Source organism: Heloderma suspectum, chromosome 5 (assembly GCF_057233095.1).
Source record: "Heloderma suspectum isolate Gila_16-S chromosome 5, 16-S_ref, whole genome shotgun sequence".
NCBI lineage: Eukaryota > Metazoa > Chordata > Lepidosauria > Squamata > Helodermatidae > Heloderma > Heloderma suspectum.
Genome location: NC_139462.1, coordinates 165,097,317 through 165,113,123, shown reverse-complemented (window position 1 = coordinate 165,113,123; position 15,807 = coordinate 165,097,317). Strand labels below are relative to the sequence as shown.

Below are 15,807 nucleotides of genomic sequence, written 5' to 3'. Positions count from 1 at the left end.
ATGGTGTTGGACCAGGAGCCGTTGGAGGTTGAAGCCTCCAGCAACAGTGACTCCAAAGAGAAGCCAGAACCAGTCTCTGGTCCTTCTGAACCAGAGCCCATTGCCTCGGATCACATACCCTATCCACACAATCCCCAGGAGGTACCACTGCCCCCTGACTCTGAGGAGTGGACATCAGACTCCTCTAGTGAACAGGGAGCTCTGAGGAACAGTCCCCAGCCCGCTCCTCATCCCTCCAAATTCACTCCACAGGAGACACAGCACTTGCAGGAAAAGCCTGCTGGCCCTTTAACAGCCAGATGTAGCATCTGAGAGGGTGGAGCTTCCGGAAGGCTTCTTCTGGCCTTGACCATAGATCCCTGCCAATTGCTCCTGGTCAGCGCTGGGGTATCTTGTCAGCACTCTAGCTCCAGGACTGCTGTCCCTGGTCCTGAAATTAACTTCGTTCTCAAACATGATGCAGCTGCCTGTCCCATGTTGTGCCTCCTTCCCTGAGCCATTGCCAGAGCAGATGATGGAATCCCAGATGGCGCAGGACATTAGGTGCTCTCAGATTCTCAAGATGTGCCTGATACAGCCAATCAGAGAGTTGCTTTGGATATACGTGATTTCCAAAGTCCCTTTATAATTTCATAAATGACGTCCTCAGGGACATCTGGTGGCTTGCTCTATATTTAACAATGGAAGTTAATTCATGTATCATGAAATCATTACCAAGGAGCCCCTGTTTAGTCAGGAGTAGCTAATGTGAACATCTAATCCTAACCAGTTTCTAGGTAGTAGGTATGGAGTTGCATGGCTGCTGCCATGCCACAGTGACTCCCCCAACTTCATTTTGCATCACCTCCTTTCTTCTCTAACTCCTGAGCAGAAGGGACTGCAATGGGTTCAAGTTGATTTCAGACCAGGGCAGGGATGACAGCCAGCTCATTCTCCCTCATCACTGCAAGGCAAGATTTAGCCTGTCCAGCTTTACCTTGCCCCAGGTCCAAGCCTGTAGCATAAACTGGCAGTCTGGCTTATAGGGAGAGATACTCATCAGGCTGCCAAGAACACCTAGCCAGCCTCAGTAGACTCAAATTCAAGAAAGCTTTGTTAACAACAGGAAGTAGATATAAGGCAGGGGTGCAGAATCTCAGGCCCAGGGGCCAAATTCAGGCCTCTAGGTTTCCCTAGATTCCACAGCCCTTTTGCCCAACCACCAAGCATTTGGTGATTTCCCAGATTTTGTGAAGCTTTCCTCCCATTCTAAAAGGTTGAAATGCCTCTCCTGGGGCTTATTTACTGGCAGTAAGAGCTGTAAGCTAAAATAAGCTGGTATTTTTGGTCACAACCCTTTCCCAGCCCCCTTTTGCCTTCAGCCCTGCCCACCACTGCAAGGCAACCCCAAAGAGCTTCTTTAAAAATGGAATTCAGCCCTCAGGCTGAAAGAGGTTCTGCACCCTTTATATAAGGGAAGAGGGGAGTACCAGATAGGTAATTAAGAGTTTACTCTCTAAGGGCGCAATCCTATGCACGTTTAGACAGAGAAAAGTCCTATAATTCCCACCATTCTCTAGCCATTCTCCATGCTGGCTGGGAAATGCTGGAAATTGTAGGACTTTTTTCTGTTTGAACATGCATAGGATTGTGCCCTAAATAATATAAGCTAGACAGTATCAAACAGGAATCTCAAACTTACTGGTGGGCTGCAAGGAGCATCCTTGCAATTTTCAATAGCACACTATTGGAGTTAAGAATTCTATGGATCAGGACAGGGGGATGCTGGGAGATTTGGATCACCAAATCAGGTGTAAAGGGGTGGGAAGGGCTTCTAACCCTTACCCAGTGGTAGGGCAGAGGTTTGACATTTGAGACATGACACGTTCAACATGTACACAGAGAAGCAGCCGTGAACTAAGCAGTTGGCGCTTTCCTAGGATCAAAAGGGGTTGGGCATTGAAGAGGTGCTGAGAATTGGATGGATGTTCCAGTCTCTTACTGACATACACTGCAATTATATCAGGTTTCCTGGCTGGGCTACATGTCAGATGCTTCAAATGTGAGAGGCAGGCAGATATGAAATGGTGAAGCTAAATGATTCTAACAGGCAAAAATGGGAGTCTTAAAGAGCAAGATCCTAAGAATAAAGCCTCCTTCTCCACTGTAGTTTCCACTGATTTCAATGAAACGTAAATTTACTTGAAAGTTCTTGGGAATGCGACTTAAACATATTTAGCAGGAAGTAACTCCTGTTGATTTCCGTGGAATGTACTTCCATGTAAGAATGTTTAAGACTGCATCGTGTGTGTGTGTGTGTGTGTGTGTGCGCGCGAGAGAGAGAGAGAGAGAGATTTGGTGTATGAAACTAACCTCCACCAAGATTCTTCACAAGATGCGACAAAGTATGTATCCAAGCATTTTTCAGGATGTCCCTGCTTTAAAAAACCAAAACCACCACCAGGATACCATTAACAGAAGCTACAGTGTATTAAACCGACCTAAATACAAGTCTGCCTCATTCATGGAATTTTAAAGGGGTGCTGGACAATGCCGTCTTCCATTTGTAACCCTCCCATGTTTTCCCACTGTTTCTTTCACCTTTTTTCTTAACAGAAAAAAACCCTTTAAGAGGGGAAATATAGAATAGCTGCAAAATGCCTTTTGATCTATAGTGCTAAGAGTCCTCCACCTGCATGATTGCTAAATCTTTATTCTTGCTGCTTTGGAGCAGGAAATTAGTTGTTATGATCCACATTCTCAGTTAGGCAAGATTTAGTACCTGGATTTAAAACTGAACAGATAAATGAATGGGGCTGCATGTACAAAGATGATGAATCTAAAGATTCCTAATGCCATATTCTAAGGATATCCAGGTTTTCAATTTGAACCGATCTGGAGAACTCTGTGATTACTTTGCAAAGAAATAGTGGCCATGTTGAGACAATCACCCAAGGCTTCATAAACTATGCTGCATAAACCATGGTTTATGAAGTTGTGGATGAGCACTGTGGCCGTGCACTCCTCCCTTGTCCTTCCTCTCCCCTTCACCTGTCACACACTGGCTTTAGCACAAAGGTCCTAGTTTGCATTAAGCCAGAGTTCCCCATTATGTCCAGACCAGGAAACTCTGGCTTAATGTTGGACAACAAACCAGAAAAATAAGCCAGGATCTTTGTGCCAAAGATGCAATGCAATGAGGGAGGGAGGCATGCATGACAATGGCTTCTTCCAGTGGCTTCATAAATCATAGTTTATGAACACTTGGATGATTGTCTGAATACAGCCGGTACCTTTTCTTTTATGTATTGGCAATTATTCTCCCATCTTAACATTCAGCATTTAAAAAATGATTTGGTATGTTCCTTTCCTTTCCTTTCCTTTCCTTTCCTTTCCTTTCCTTTCCTTTCCTTTCCTTTCCTTTCCTTTCCTTTTTCTTTTCCCACAGGGGGAATGAATTCTTATCCTCCTGAAGACCTGCAGGAAGAATGTGAAGGCCTGGATCGAGGAGACACTTACCATCAGCTCATAGGGAGGACTGACAGGTACAAAACCTGTCTTTTGTTCATCTCCCCTGGAGTAAAAGACAAAAACTTTGGCTTCAGCAGATGCAAAAGACCTAAGCTGGGCAAAATTTGAGTCAATGAGTCCTGGGGCATAATTTTTGGTATATCTCGTACCTAAAGCATCATCCCCTTTCTTCTTTATAGGATACCTTTCTCTGAATTGGATTACAGTGATACTTTGCAACTATCACAATTACCCAGAAAAAACATGCAAGAAAAAATTATGGAGGCCACCCAAGAACCTGTAGAGGTCAAAGGAGAAGAACAATATAAGCATGTGGAGAATGAGTATTTCACAGACATCAGTGTACAAGGTGGCAGAGCAACAGAGGATGAAGAACGTTTTGAGCAAGTAAAAAGAATAATAGGTGTGTATGTATTATACACATACACACAGGTGTGTGTATTATACTGACTATAATATCCATGATCTCTTATATTTACTCAGTTATAGTACACCTTGGCACCCAAACTGATCTGCCAAAATTCTGGCATAGATTGTACCATCTAGAATGATTATCTGCTAAAAACATTCCAGAGTGGAACCTAAATGGGTCTGTTCATCCCTTTGTCTATCAGAATCACATATGGCCCTTGGGGCCAAAAAGGATACGCACCTCTGATGTAGGGGTGTACGGATTCCCCACCGTCTGTTCCGGTGGGGAATCTGTGGGTGGTGGAGGCGATCTGTTCCTCCCCTCCAGAATCCTCCAGAGCAGTTCCGCTCTGCTCGGATTCTGGGGGGGGGACTTGGCTTGGGGGCGCTTACCTCCCCTCCTGCCAGCCAGAGCCATTCGCCTCCTCCCTGTCCCTGCCGATTGTCATGTCTTAAAAAAAAAAAAAAATGGCAATCAGGAGGATGTGCCCATAGACTTATACGCAAATAGAGTCATGAATCTTGTGTATACGTCTATGTGTCCATAGGCTTATATGCAAGATTCACCGCTCTATTTTGTGTATAAGTCTATGGGCACATCCTCCTGTTCGCCTTTTTTTTTTTTTAAAGACATGGCAGTCGGCAGGGACAGGGAGGAGGCGAACGGCTTTGGCTGGCAAGAAGCAGCTGAGTGCCATTCCTCCTCCAGTCCTCCTCGAGCAGAGGTAAGTGGTCCCAATCCGCTGCGGATTCATTTGAATCCGCAGCGGATTTCTCTGACATCCGTACTCTGATGTAGAAGTAGTTTGGCAACTGTGTGAACTGATCCTAAAAGTGTGGAAATACTGATGTCTGATCATGCATAATGTGGATCAATGAGATACCATGGGTTGCATCCAAAGGTTCCATTTCTCTGGAAGTTGCCTTCCTCTGGAGAAAACTCCTCCTGTCCGAGGAAGGGAACTTTTGGATGCAACCCCATACAGTTAATTAAAGATGATGTAGGTGGCTTCTGTGGAAACAGCCCGCATGACAAGGATATTTTGTCTTTGCCAACTTGCATTCAGATGACTTCCCAAATCTGAATTGCCATGTATAACTTTTGGTACATTGACGATTATTTCTGGGGCGTCTTCTGATCAAAGTAGATCTCTCTCAGGACAATTGGGGTTAACTACTATAGAGTTCATTCTGGCAGCAGCAGTTGAGCCACTGAGCAGATGTGTCCTGCTCCAAGCAGATGTCTTAGTCATGCATTAGCCAAACCTTGTTTGCATGTTTCAGACTTGGAGACAATTGGGCAACTCATTTCAGAAGAATGTAATCATTCCTTGACAAAAATAACAGTTGCAGCTGACAACTCATTTAAGCTGAAGTTCTTGACACTGATTTGGGGCATCTAATTTCAGAAGAGTTTAATCATTCCTTGACACACACCCCCTCGTCCAGCAACCCAGTTCCAGCTGACAGCTCATTTAAGCCAAAGTTCTTGTAGTTGACACGGATTTGGGATCACTGAAGTCCACTGGGGACCAGTCAGCTGGAGACCGCATATTTCTACTTAAGTGATTTCCAAGTTGCATCAAAAATGTGATGTCTACCTTGGCTGTTTTAAAAAAAATAATTCGCAGACATTATTTCGGTATTTTGCAGTAGATCTTTTTAAAGGAAAAGATTTCATTGCTTTGCATGCCTACATACATTTAGAGTGATGCCATCACAATTCCCTAAATCAAAATTAGGAGCGGAAGTAGTGTAGGCAAATTAGGCCAGCTTATTAATATTTGAAGATTATTGAGATGGCCCTGCTGTCCATGGCAGATAGTACGAGAGACACATATCGCATGCCCTTTCGGGCTTCTCTATTAACATTTCCACAGGAGGGAAGAATAGATACAATCACAGGCAATGTATTGTGTATTGGGCAGTGCTGGGAAATTAGGGTGGCATTACACTAGTAGGAGCGCAGAATACACCAGAGATGGGGAAATTCTGGCCCTCCAGATTTTGTTGGACTCCAACTCCCATCAGGCCTGGCCAGCATGGTCAATTGTCAGGCACGATGGGATTTGTAATCCATCAAGATCTGGAGGACCACAAGTTCTCCAACCCTGGGCAACCATTTTTGGTCCGGGGTGGGCAAACATTTGTGGTCCGTGGGCCGGTTTTCTGCCCTGGACCATGCTGGAGGGCCAGATGACCTCAAGGGGTTGGACCTCTCCCCCTCGCATGACTTCACCCAGCCCCTGCCCCACCCACTTCTCTTTTCTCTGTGCAGAGAGAGACATGGAGCTCCATGCCTCTCTCTGCACAGAGAAAGGGACTTGGCGGCCACTTGCAGGACCAGCTCCTGCAAGCGGCTGCTGGGTCCCTTGCCTGCTTTGCATACTGCTCACATCCCATTTAGGGCGCAGACAGCCCACGAAGCCAAGGAACTGAGCAGCCGCTTGGAAGAGCTGGTCCTGCCAGTCCCTCACTGGCTTTGCCCACCTCTCGCATTCCACTTGGGGTGCAAGTGGCACATCCAGAAGGGAATCCCAGTGTTACCTCCAATCTGTGCTTAGAGACACAAAGGAGTTCCCCTGTGTGCCACTCACCCAATTTCCCTTTAAAAAATGGCTCTTTCTTCCTGCTGCTGTGCTGCTCAATTTTGGCAGTGGGATAAGCGGGGGGCACAAAAAACGCTGGGAGGGGGAGCATGGGGCCTACAGGCTGAGTGTTGCCCACCTCTGTTCTAAGTCCCTTCCCACCTTAAGGTCCAGGAGTCCCTTCCCACCTTAAGGTCCAGGAGTTACAAGGTCCAGAGTCCCTTCCCACCTTAAGGTCCAGGAGTTACAAACTAGAGTCCCTTCCCACCTTAAGGTCCAGGAGTTACAAGGTCCAGAGTCCCTTCCCACCTTAAGGTCCAGGAGTCCCTTCCCACCTTAAGGTCCAGGAGTTACAAGGTCCAGAGTCCCTTCCCACCTTAAGGTCCAGGAGTTACAAGGTCCAGAGTCCCTTCCCACCTTAAGGTCCAGGAGTTACAAGGTCCAGAGTCCCTTCCCACCTTAAGGTCCAGGAGTTACAAGGTCCAGAGTCCCTTCCCACCTTAAGGTCCAGGAGTTACAAACTAGAGTCCCTTCCCACCTTAAGGTCCAGGAGTTACAAGGTCCAGATTCCCTTCCCACCTTAAGGTCCAGGAGTCCCTTCCCACCTTAAGGTCCAGGAGTTACAAGGTCCAGAGTCCCTTCCCACCTTAAGGTCCAGGAGTTACAAACTAGAGTCCCTTCCCACCTTAAGGTCCAGGAGTCCCTTCCCACCTTAAGGTCCAGAGTCCCTTCCCACCTTAAGGTCCAGGAGTTACAAACTAGAGTGGAGTCTGGAAGTTATTGCCAACTTTTGAGATAGTGTGAGCTCACTCTTTGAACATCACAGCAAAAGCATGGCAAGAGTGACTCACTCCAGCTGATTCCTACTTGAGAACTTTTGGGAACACACAAAAACTATTCAAGATGTTATCACACATTCTTTATAGCCTTATGTTGCAGGGTATTTTATATTTTACAACAAACGTACTTTCTAATGTCTTTAGGCCCATAAATAGTCAGAGCCCCTCTTAGGCAGAGAGAGCCTGACCAAGATTGTCCATGCTCTGGTAATCATTTAGACTACTGTCATGGGCTGTAGATTTGCTTTTGAAGAAACTTTAGTTGGTGCAAAATGCAGTGGTGAGACTGGGACCTGCCTTATGGAAAACATCTCAAAGGGACCAAGATGTTTTCACTTCACTGGCTACTGGCTTGTTTCTGAGCACAATTCAAAGTGATGGCTTTTACATTTACAGCCCTAAATGGCTTCGGACCTGGGTACCTTAAGAACTGCCTATTCCCACATAAACCTGCCTGAATAGTAAGATTGTTGTCAGACACCTTCTCTGGTTTCTCCCACCTTCAGAAATATGCGGGACAGTCCCCTGTTTCTGCAGTTGCTAGTGGAGATGTGGAAATGAAGAGACAGACTACAAAGCTTGGATTGAAATTGGGCCACATTTATTGAAATGTCTGCAAAGGGGAAAACCTAGGACGGGAACTGTCTGTGCCAGTGGCTAGCTGGCACCTTTATGGGCAAGAACATACCCAGCCTGAGGGGTTCCATGTCAGCATCACCCCCCCCGGACTGCCCCTTATGGGGGAGGTAGACCTTCCTGTGTCACCCCCTCCTGGGGCCGCACAGCTCCTGGGTGAGTGAGGTGAGTTGGTCTCACAGGCAACCCTTATCCCCCCGCCGAGTTGCGAAACCCGTTCGGGAGGCCTCAGGCATCACCTGCCACCATAAGGTGCCTCTGAATGCTCACCATCCCTAAGTTCATTCTCCTTTTGCCCATCGTAGCCACCTCCGGGAAGTGCTCATCAAACTCCCCCCCCACCTGCGCAGAAGAACTTCCCACAGGCCCCTTTGCAGATCTGACAGGTGTTATTTCCTGCATCAGACAGGTAAACACCGTCCTGTCTGTAGGGCTCCCTCCTTGTCCATTTGATTTCCTAATAAGTGATGATCCCATCACTGTGTTTGCATAGCCCGAAGGCTACTTTCCCAATACGCTTTCTGAGGGGCCCTCTCCACGGCCATCTGGGTCAGAACATTCCACACTTCATTCTTGTGAACACACAAGATGAATTGTAGTTATCCCCCTTTGGACAACTTTGGACAGGGTATTACTCCATGCCAGCCACCCCGTCCCCTTTTCAACACTAAGGCCATTTTCCGGTGTGTCCCTTTCACTGGATGGGGGAGGAGAACTTCCCCTCTGAAGCATCTTTGCTAGCTGGCAGTAGGCAGCATTGGAGTTCTGTCTTCACAGACCTTAACAAGCAGGACCTCCTGCCTTAAGGTGGAATGGGACTGTACAATCGGGCAAGGGGCACGTGCGCCCACGTCTATACCCCTGCCCCATGTGATGTGCACAAGTAAGTCCAGGTCGTGCAAGCACAAGACCCTTCGCACCTAAATCCGGACTTACTGTGGCGAAGGTATAAATAGCCTGGCATGGTTCCACCACTGCAGACACCGGGAGAGGGCAGGTGCAGGGGAGGGGTTAATCCTGTGACACTAACACTAACGTTAACCCAGAACTGGAATAAAACCATAAAGGATTAATAATGCCAAAGTGCCCTGAGACTGTAATTATTGGCATACAGGGCTGCAAGCTGGCTCAGATGTCACTAAACCACATACTATACCCAAATGACGCGGGGTGGCTTGGTTCCGTGAGAGCTGCGGATCTCGAACTCGGAATAGGAGCTGAGCTGGAGGATGCTTTGATGGCATCCAAATGCGCTAATGACACCAGATGACCTGACCCTTCGAGAGCTGCAGAAGGAATGGGCCCATAACCTGTGGCGGAGCTGTGCTGAAGGAAGCTTTGATCACGACCAAGTGTGCTGTAACAAAATTAATAAGCTACTCTGGGTCTGTCTCAAAGTTTCTGTGGGCCCGGAGCCCCCCACCGCATTTGAAATGGACAAAAGTGGGATGAACACAATCCCTTAGTCGTTTCCCACCGCTTTAATCTAACCCAGTTTAAGGTAAATCCGGCTGGGCCTCATCTTCAGAGGAAGAATCATGCATCCTCCAATGCTTATTGGCAAGTGGGCAGGGTGCTTTGCCCTTCCCCTGCTTGCCCTTTCTTGTGGGGCATCCTATACAAATGATGGGGGACTGGCCCTATAGGACAACCCACCCATCCCGAAGGTAACGGAATACGCACACAAACAGGGTGTGTGTGTGTCTCAGTACAGGCCTAGTGACCTGAAACCCTTACAAATCCAAGCGGAAAATAATTAAGTACGTGTATGTATATATACATGAATGGTTCTCCCATACAGTTGCAGACCAAGCCTGACCCTGCTTAGTTTCAGCAAAGCAGAAGCCTCCTCCTCCTCCAGACCATGCTGTTAAAGCAAATGGTAAAGCTGCTGCCCCACAAAATGAATGAGGAACAACCCCTTGAAACAACCCAGTGAGGCAGGTTAGGGTTGGCCCAAAGTCACCCGGTGAACTCCATGGCCAAGTGAGGACTAGAACCCATCCCTCCCAGTCTCAATGCAGCACTCTAACCACTGCAACAAGCTGGCACTCAAAGCTGCCTGGGAGGTATGAAAACAATAGAACCCCAAACCCACAGGACTACTGCACAGGGATCGGCAACGGCTCTACCAGGGTGTCAAGGGCTCCTTGGAGGCCTCTCTCAGTCTAATCCAGTAGCCAAGTCCAGACACAGACAAAGGAATTCCTTTCAAAGCTTTAATCTTCTTTTACAACTTAACAACTATACTGATTGCAACTAGATCTGAGCAGCACAGTACCTATGCCCTACGTTGGAACAGTTAGTCCCCGTTTGAAAGGGAATTACTGGCAGACCCCTGAACTTAAGGACCAGGGAGAGTCCCTCCCCTTTTCCCTTGGATCCTCTGAGTGCAGCCGTTGTTTGCGCGCCAACCTGGCATTATGCCTCCTTTCCACGCCCTCCATCTGGCGCCGCTCTCTGCGTCTGCGTCGCGCATCCACCAAGTCTGCTATCTGTGCTTGGTCACTCCCTGGATTGCTAACTAAACTAGGAATGCTGGTGGGAGGAATCTCCGTCAGCTGTTGGTCCTGGGAAAGAGGAGCGCGCTCCTCTCCCAGGAGCGACTGCTCTTCCTCAGAATCAGAACTACTCTGGGATTCTATGGGCTCAGTGTCCACCCTGACACAGGGTGTCCTGCAAGGTTCTCGCCACGCCCTACCTGGGGAAGCTGGGAATTGAGCCTCAGACCTTCTTTAACAAAACAGGGGCTCTATGAAGTGCTCAAAGTCCCCTTGTCTGAAACTTAAGCAAGGGGGGGCCCTTCTGCAGGATGCTAGGTAGGAAAGGGGTGTCCCAAGTCCCGGAATTAGACAGTCCCACCCCCTGACGCAAAAGCACCACCTGGGACTCAAACTCCCCGCCACTGGACCTGTAAGCAGGCTTCTCTTCCTCCTATGGTACACCTAGGGAATACAGGGCCCTGAAGGGCCAGACACCCCCCCCCCTCCGGAGAGACTATCACCCAGGATTGCACCACTCCCACTGGGCCCTTTCAGCCAAACCTTGGGCCAGATGGTCCCAAGAAGAGTCGAAGATGCATGTTGCCACATCCGCGGCAATTCCTTCAATCTGCTTGGCCACCAGGCCGGCTAAATATGTTGCCACAGCTGTGGCAAAACTCAGGCCATCCCCTGGCCCCAAGAAAACAAGGTGTGGGAGGCCGGATTGAATTCCTGCCAGCAGCCGCTGCATGCCCTGCTGGACAGGGCGGGCAGCCTAGCCACAAACAGAAGCCCGGCCACTACAGCTTCCTCCACTCCTCCCCCGCAAGGGCTGAGGCCAGAGGGAGAAGAAAGGCGCCGGTCCTGCCGTCACTGTGCCGGAATCTCCTCCTCAAGGGGCTGCGTGCTACTGGGCAAAGATAGTGGCAGACCCGCATCCCGGCAAGCTGGCCATCGCCACCTCGTCTGCCATGTAGGCCGAGGCCCGGGGGAGAAAGAACGCACCGTTCACGGCGCCACTGCCTCATCCTTTTCCCCCCCAAGAAGTCCAAGGCCTGGGGGAGAAGGAACACACCATTTGTGGCACTGCTGCCTCATCCGCTTCTCCCCCATGATGGCCGAGGCCCAGGGGAGAAGAAATGCGCCGATCCACGAGCTGCGCGAGCGAGAGATTGCTTGGGGAGGGGCATGGATCAAGAACAAAGATCTCTCTGGCCCCTCCCCTTGGGAATGGTGCAAAGTGCTGCCCAATGGCAGCCTGAGATGCTTCTTCACCCCACCCACTCGCAAAGGCCCCCCCCCCGGCCAGGCAAGCTGGACGCGGGGGTAGGGCATTTCTTGGTAAGGAGCAAAACCAGTCAGTTTGTTGAGCTACTGGGAGGCAGACATCTAGGGCTGACAGGCTGCCATTGGCCCTGCTAGGTCACAAGCTGTATAAACCTGATCTAGAGAATGACTGACAGACGTCTGTCAGTACCTAGGTTTCCCACCCCCATCCCCTAATCACTGGGTCCTTGTAAACTATGGATGGACAAATCTGTCAGTTTCAGTTTCTCGTTTTTTCATTCTTAAATTTGCTTCGTCTCAAACCTTGGGAGTTTTTTTCAATCTTAAGTTCGGTTTGTCCCAAAGTTTGAGAATTTTTAAAAAAAGTTCTCATGAAAACACATACACATCTTTGTGCACATTTCTCCTAAGATATGCATTTTTGCCCAATACACACATTTTTTGCAAGGAATTTTCCTAATATAATGCATTTTCCAACATTATTTCCCCTAATATATGCATTTTTGTACACCTTTTTGATCGGTGAACTCCATTGCAAAATTTGGAGAAGTGCGAATTTCGTAGGATAACTGAGTTTTAGCTTGCGTAGCGGTTCAAAAGTGTGAAATTAGGTAAGTTAACATTTAAATGTGACCTGAATAAATTCCTCTCCCACCTCTGTTAAGGACATTGGGGCTTAGTATTCAATTTCCTTAATACTGTTAACAAGTGTACATATAATGGACTATCTCTAAATTATGGACTCCATCTCTCCATCTCCCTCTTCTGCCACACTTGAAAAGAGGTGCGTGTCATCGGTTTCATTTCACTGACCATGAACCCTTTTGGTTTTTCTAGATGTTTGCGTTGGACATATGGACAGCGGCGACTGTGAGGATTACACTCTGAAGTGGTATTTTGACAAAGACCAGCACATGTGCTCGCAGTTCTGGTATGGTGGCTGTGGTGGGAACAAAAATAGATTTGAAACTCAAGAAGAATGTGAAGCTTTATGTGCAGAGTCATCCTAATGCAGAGACTATCAGTCATAAATGGTGTCCCTAGTTATCTGCTAAAGTGGAAAGAGGTGAAATAAACCAAAATATGATTTGCCACCTTCAGATGAAACAACATTTAAGTTTTGTGGTGCAGGGAAGTCATTTGTATTTCTCTGAGATCTGTTCAGTTTTTAACAACAAAGAGTCTTGTGGCATTTGAAAGACTTGCACATTTAATTTGACATAAGCTTTGTTGTCCGTGAGAACTTACGCTTTCTTTAAAATGTTTTTTTTTCTATGACACAGTAAGACTGAAGTCCTATGCCCAGTTACCTACTGGTAAGTCCCATTAAACTCTACCAGACCTACTTTTAAGTAGATGAGTATAGAATTGCGCTATAACACAGATAATCCTCAGTTTGATTTTTCACATCTTACTGGCCGACATGGGTTAAGGTCACCTACATTGTGGAATATGCAACTGCTTTTGTGGCTGAAGATGGGGATAACAGGGATAACAAAATTAATAAAACTTGGTATTACTTCATGACACCGAGATGTGCACTTGGTGCAGGAGAAAAAAGAAAACACAGTACCTCAGACCTTTGTACATTAGCTCTGGGTTGCCACTGACACAATGCTGTGACTAGCAGAAATGCTCTACTTTTCACAAGATGTAGAATTACAATATCTGGTAAATGCTTCATGCAACTCACTCTTCTTAGTCCAGATGTTTGTTAGAAATAAGCACGATACATGTGAATAAAACCAATTTTCCTGAAACCATGTGGTGTGAACATTTTTTAAAACTTCCATTTCATATAAGTTATAAAAGTTGTTGTACAGCCTTCTTAAATGACAGTGTTATTTCCAACCCCTCCCCCTTCAAAGAAGGTACTATTTTTTTAGATCCAGCTAAAAAAAACCAACGGGGGTGGGGGGAGAAGAGTTGGTCTATAACAATTACTGTTATCTGAACATTCTTTATCACAATATCACATTAAGTGAAATAGACAAATTGTGTCTGTCTTATCATCATGTGAAGATGAATGCTATGTGTTAACTGTTCTAACTACCTTAGATACTAGCAATTGGTAAAAAGGCAGTAGGTGAACATTTTAAACAAACAAAAAAAAGAAAACAACATTTTAAAATAAAAAAGGAAATAAAAATGTAACATACCTCCAAAGAACCCACCCAAATGTCTCCTGTATAGTAAATCAGCTTTATATCATTAAAATTCCAAAAATCAATTTTATTAAAAATGCTGAATGTGTTTTAACCAATCGAGGCTCATGGCTCCGATTTCAGTGGGGCTGTAAATCCATTTTGGGTTTCAGCCAGAACTCTAAAGGAGCTCATATAAGCTGAATATGAGCCAACAATATAATTTGGCTGCAAAAAAGGCAAATGCTATTTTGGGCTGCATTAATAGAAGCATAGCTTCCAAATCCCAGGAAGTACTAGTTTCCCTCTACTCAGCACTGGTTAGGCCTCATCTGGAGTACTGTGTCCAGTTCTGGGCACCGCACTTTAAGAAGGATGCAGACAAGCTGGAGAGGGTTCAGAGGAGGGTTTTGAGTATAATGGTGGCTAGATACTAATTGCCTGTATTGGCTGGCTGGGCAATGCTCAGTTGTAGGACTTTTTTTCTGTGTAACTATGCATAAACTTGCACCCTAAATTATTTTGCCCAAAGCTACTTAGTGACCTTCCTGCTGAGTGAAAATTTGAACCTGGGTTTCCTCCATCCAAGCTGAGCACTCGTTGTACTGCATCATACTGCTTAGTGGAGGCTTCCCAATCTGGTAACCTCCAGATGTTTTGGACTTCATCTCCCATCAGAACTAGCCACCATGACGAAAGGTCTGGAATGTTGGGAGTCGTAGTATTCTCTACCAAAGAAAAGAACTAGCTAGACCTGAGTTCATAGTGAAGCCCCATATGTGCATTAGTGCTCTGAAGAGCTCTGCCTGCGCTCCCCCTTCCTGCCATGGGTGCTACCCCTAGCAAGGGGAAACAGATGCATGTCTCTCAACGAAGTGGTAAATCTTAAGATTAAATTATGATAGGGATGTTAGAGAATTCCGCCATGGACTCCAATGAGGCTGGATTCTTTAGAATCCGCCCCCTGCTGGAGTCCATGATGGAAAAGAGCACTCCCCCCTCCCCCCCGTGAAATTTTCCTGGGACGGACCCTACCTGGCATCCAGTCCGTACACTGCCCCGGTCTGTGGCCGCGAATGGCTGCCCCAGTCTGCGGCCGCCATTTCCCTCCCTGCTTTAGCTGTGATAGGCTACGTAAGTATTTATGTAAGTATTTACGTAGCCTATCACGGCAAAGAGCAGGGACACAAATAGCATCCGCTATGCCATTTCCGTCCCTGCTCTTTGCCATGATAGGCTATGTAAATATATACGTAGCCTATCATGGCTAACGCAGGGATGCAAATGATGGCCGCTATGGCAGCCGCCATTTGCGGCTGCAGCCCAGCTCTGCAGACTCACCGTGGAGCGGAGCCGGCTGGGGAGGATTCTGGGGGGAGGGACGGATCGCCTCCCCCCCACCCAGGACGCCCCGGACCGGAACAAGGTAAGGGATTTGTACATCCATAAATTATGAACCAGTGTGGATGGAATTCTGTTTCCGATTCCATGTTTCTAGCTCCAAAAAGCAGAGTTCACTGGAAAATCTATAGACTTTTGGCTGGTACCATGTTTTCCATGTTTTATAGAATCATAGGGTTCTATGATTTATAGAATCATAGGGTTATTTATTACACACATTTAGATACTGCTTAATAAAAGGATACCAAAGCACTGAATAGCATAAAAATCATAGTATAAAATACAAATACATCTCCTTATGGTTGGCTAAAGATTTGGAAGATCTGAAAAGGGGCTTGTAAGCACATTCAACTAAATGCACCTACAAAGCTCCTGCAATGGTGAATGCGGCCTTATCAAGGTTTCCGATTGTGGGCCCTTTGGAAGCATGCTCCGCCGAATGCGCTTACGAGCAGGGATGGGTGGATCTGCCAGTTTCGCTTAGTCCCACATTTGAATTTTTAAAATC

The 15,807-nt window shown here is 47.0% G+C and overlaps 1 protein-coding gene across 1 annotated transcript in view; it reads left to right on the top strand.

Moving 5' to 3' along the window:
- LOC146344779 (collagen alpha-4(VI) chain-like) overlaps positions 1-13,845 on the top strand; it is a 134,385-nt gene extending 120,540 nt beyond the window's left edge. The window contains exons 40-42 of the mRNA XM_084858185.1: positions 3,428-3,524; positions 3,690-3,913; positions 12,592-13,845. Coding sequence (XP_084714311.1) covers positions 3,428-3,524; positions 3,690-3,913; positions 12,592-12,764 — 494 coding nt within the window. The 3' untranslated portion in view covers positions 12,765-13,845. The remainder of the gene's footprint in view (positions 1-3,427; positions 3,525-3,689; positions 3,914-12,591) is intronic.
- The last annotated feature ends 1,962 nt before the right edge of the window (positions 13,846-15,807 follow it).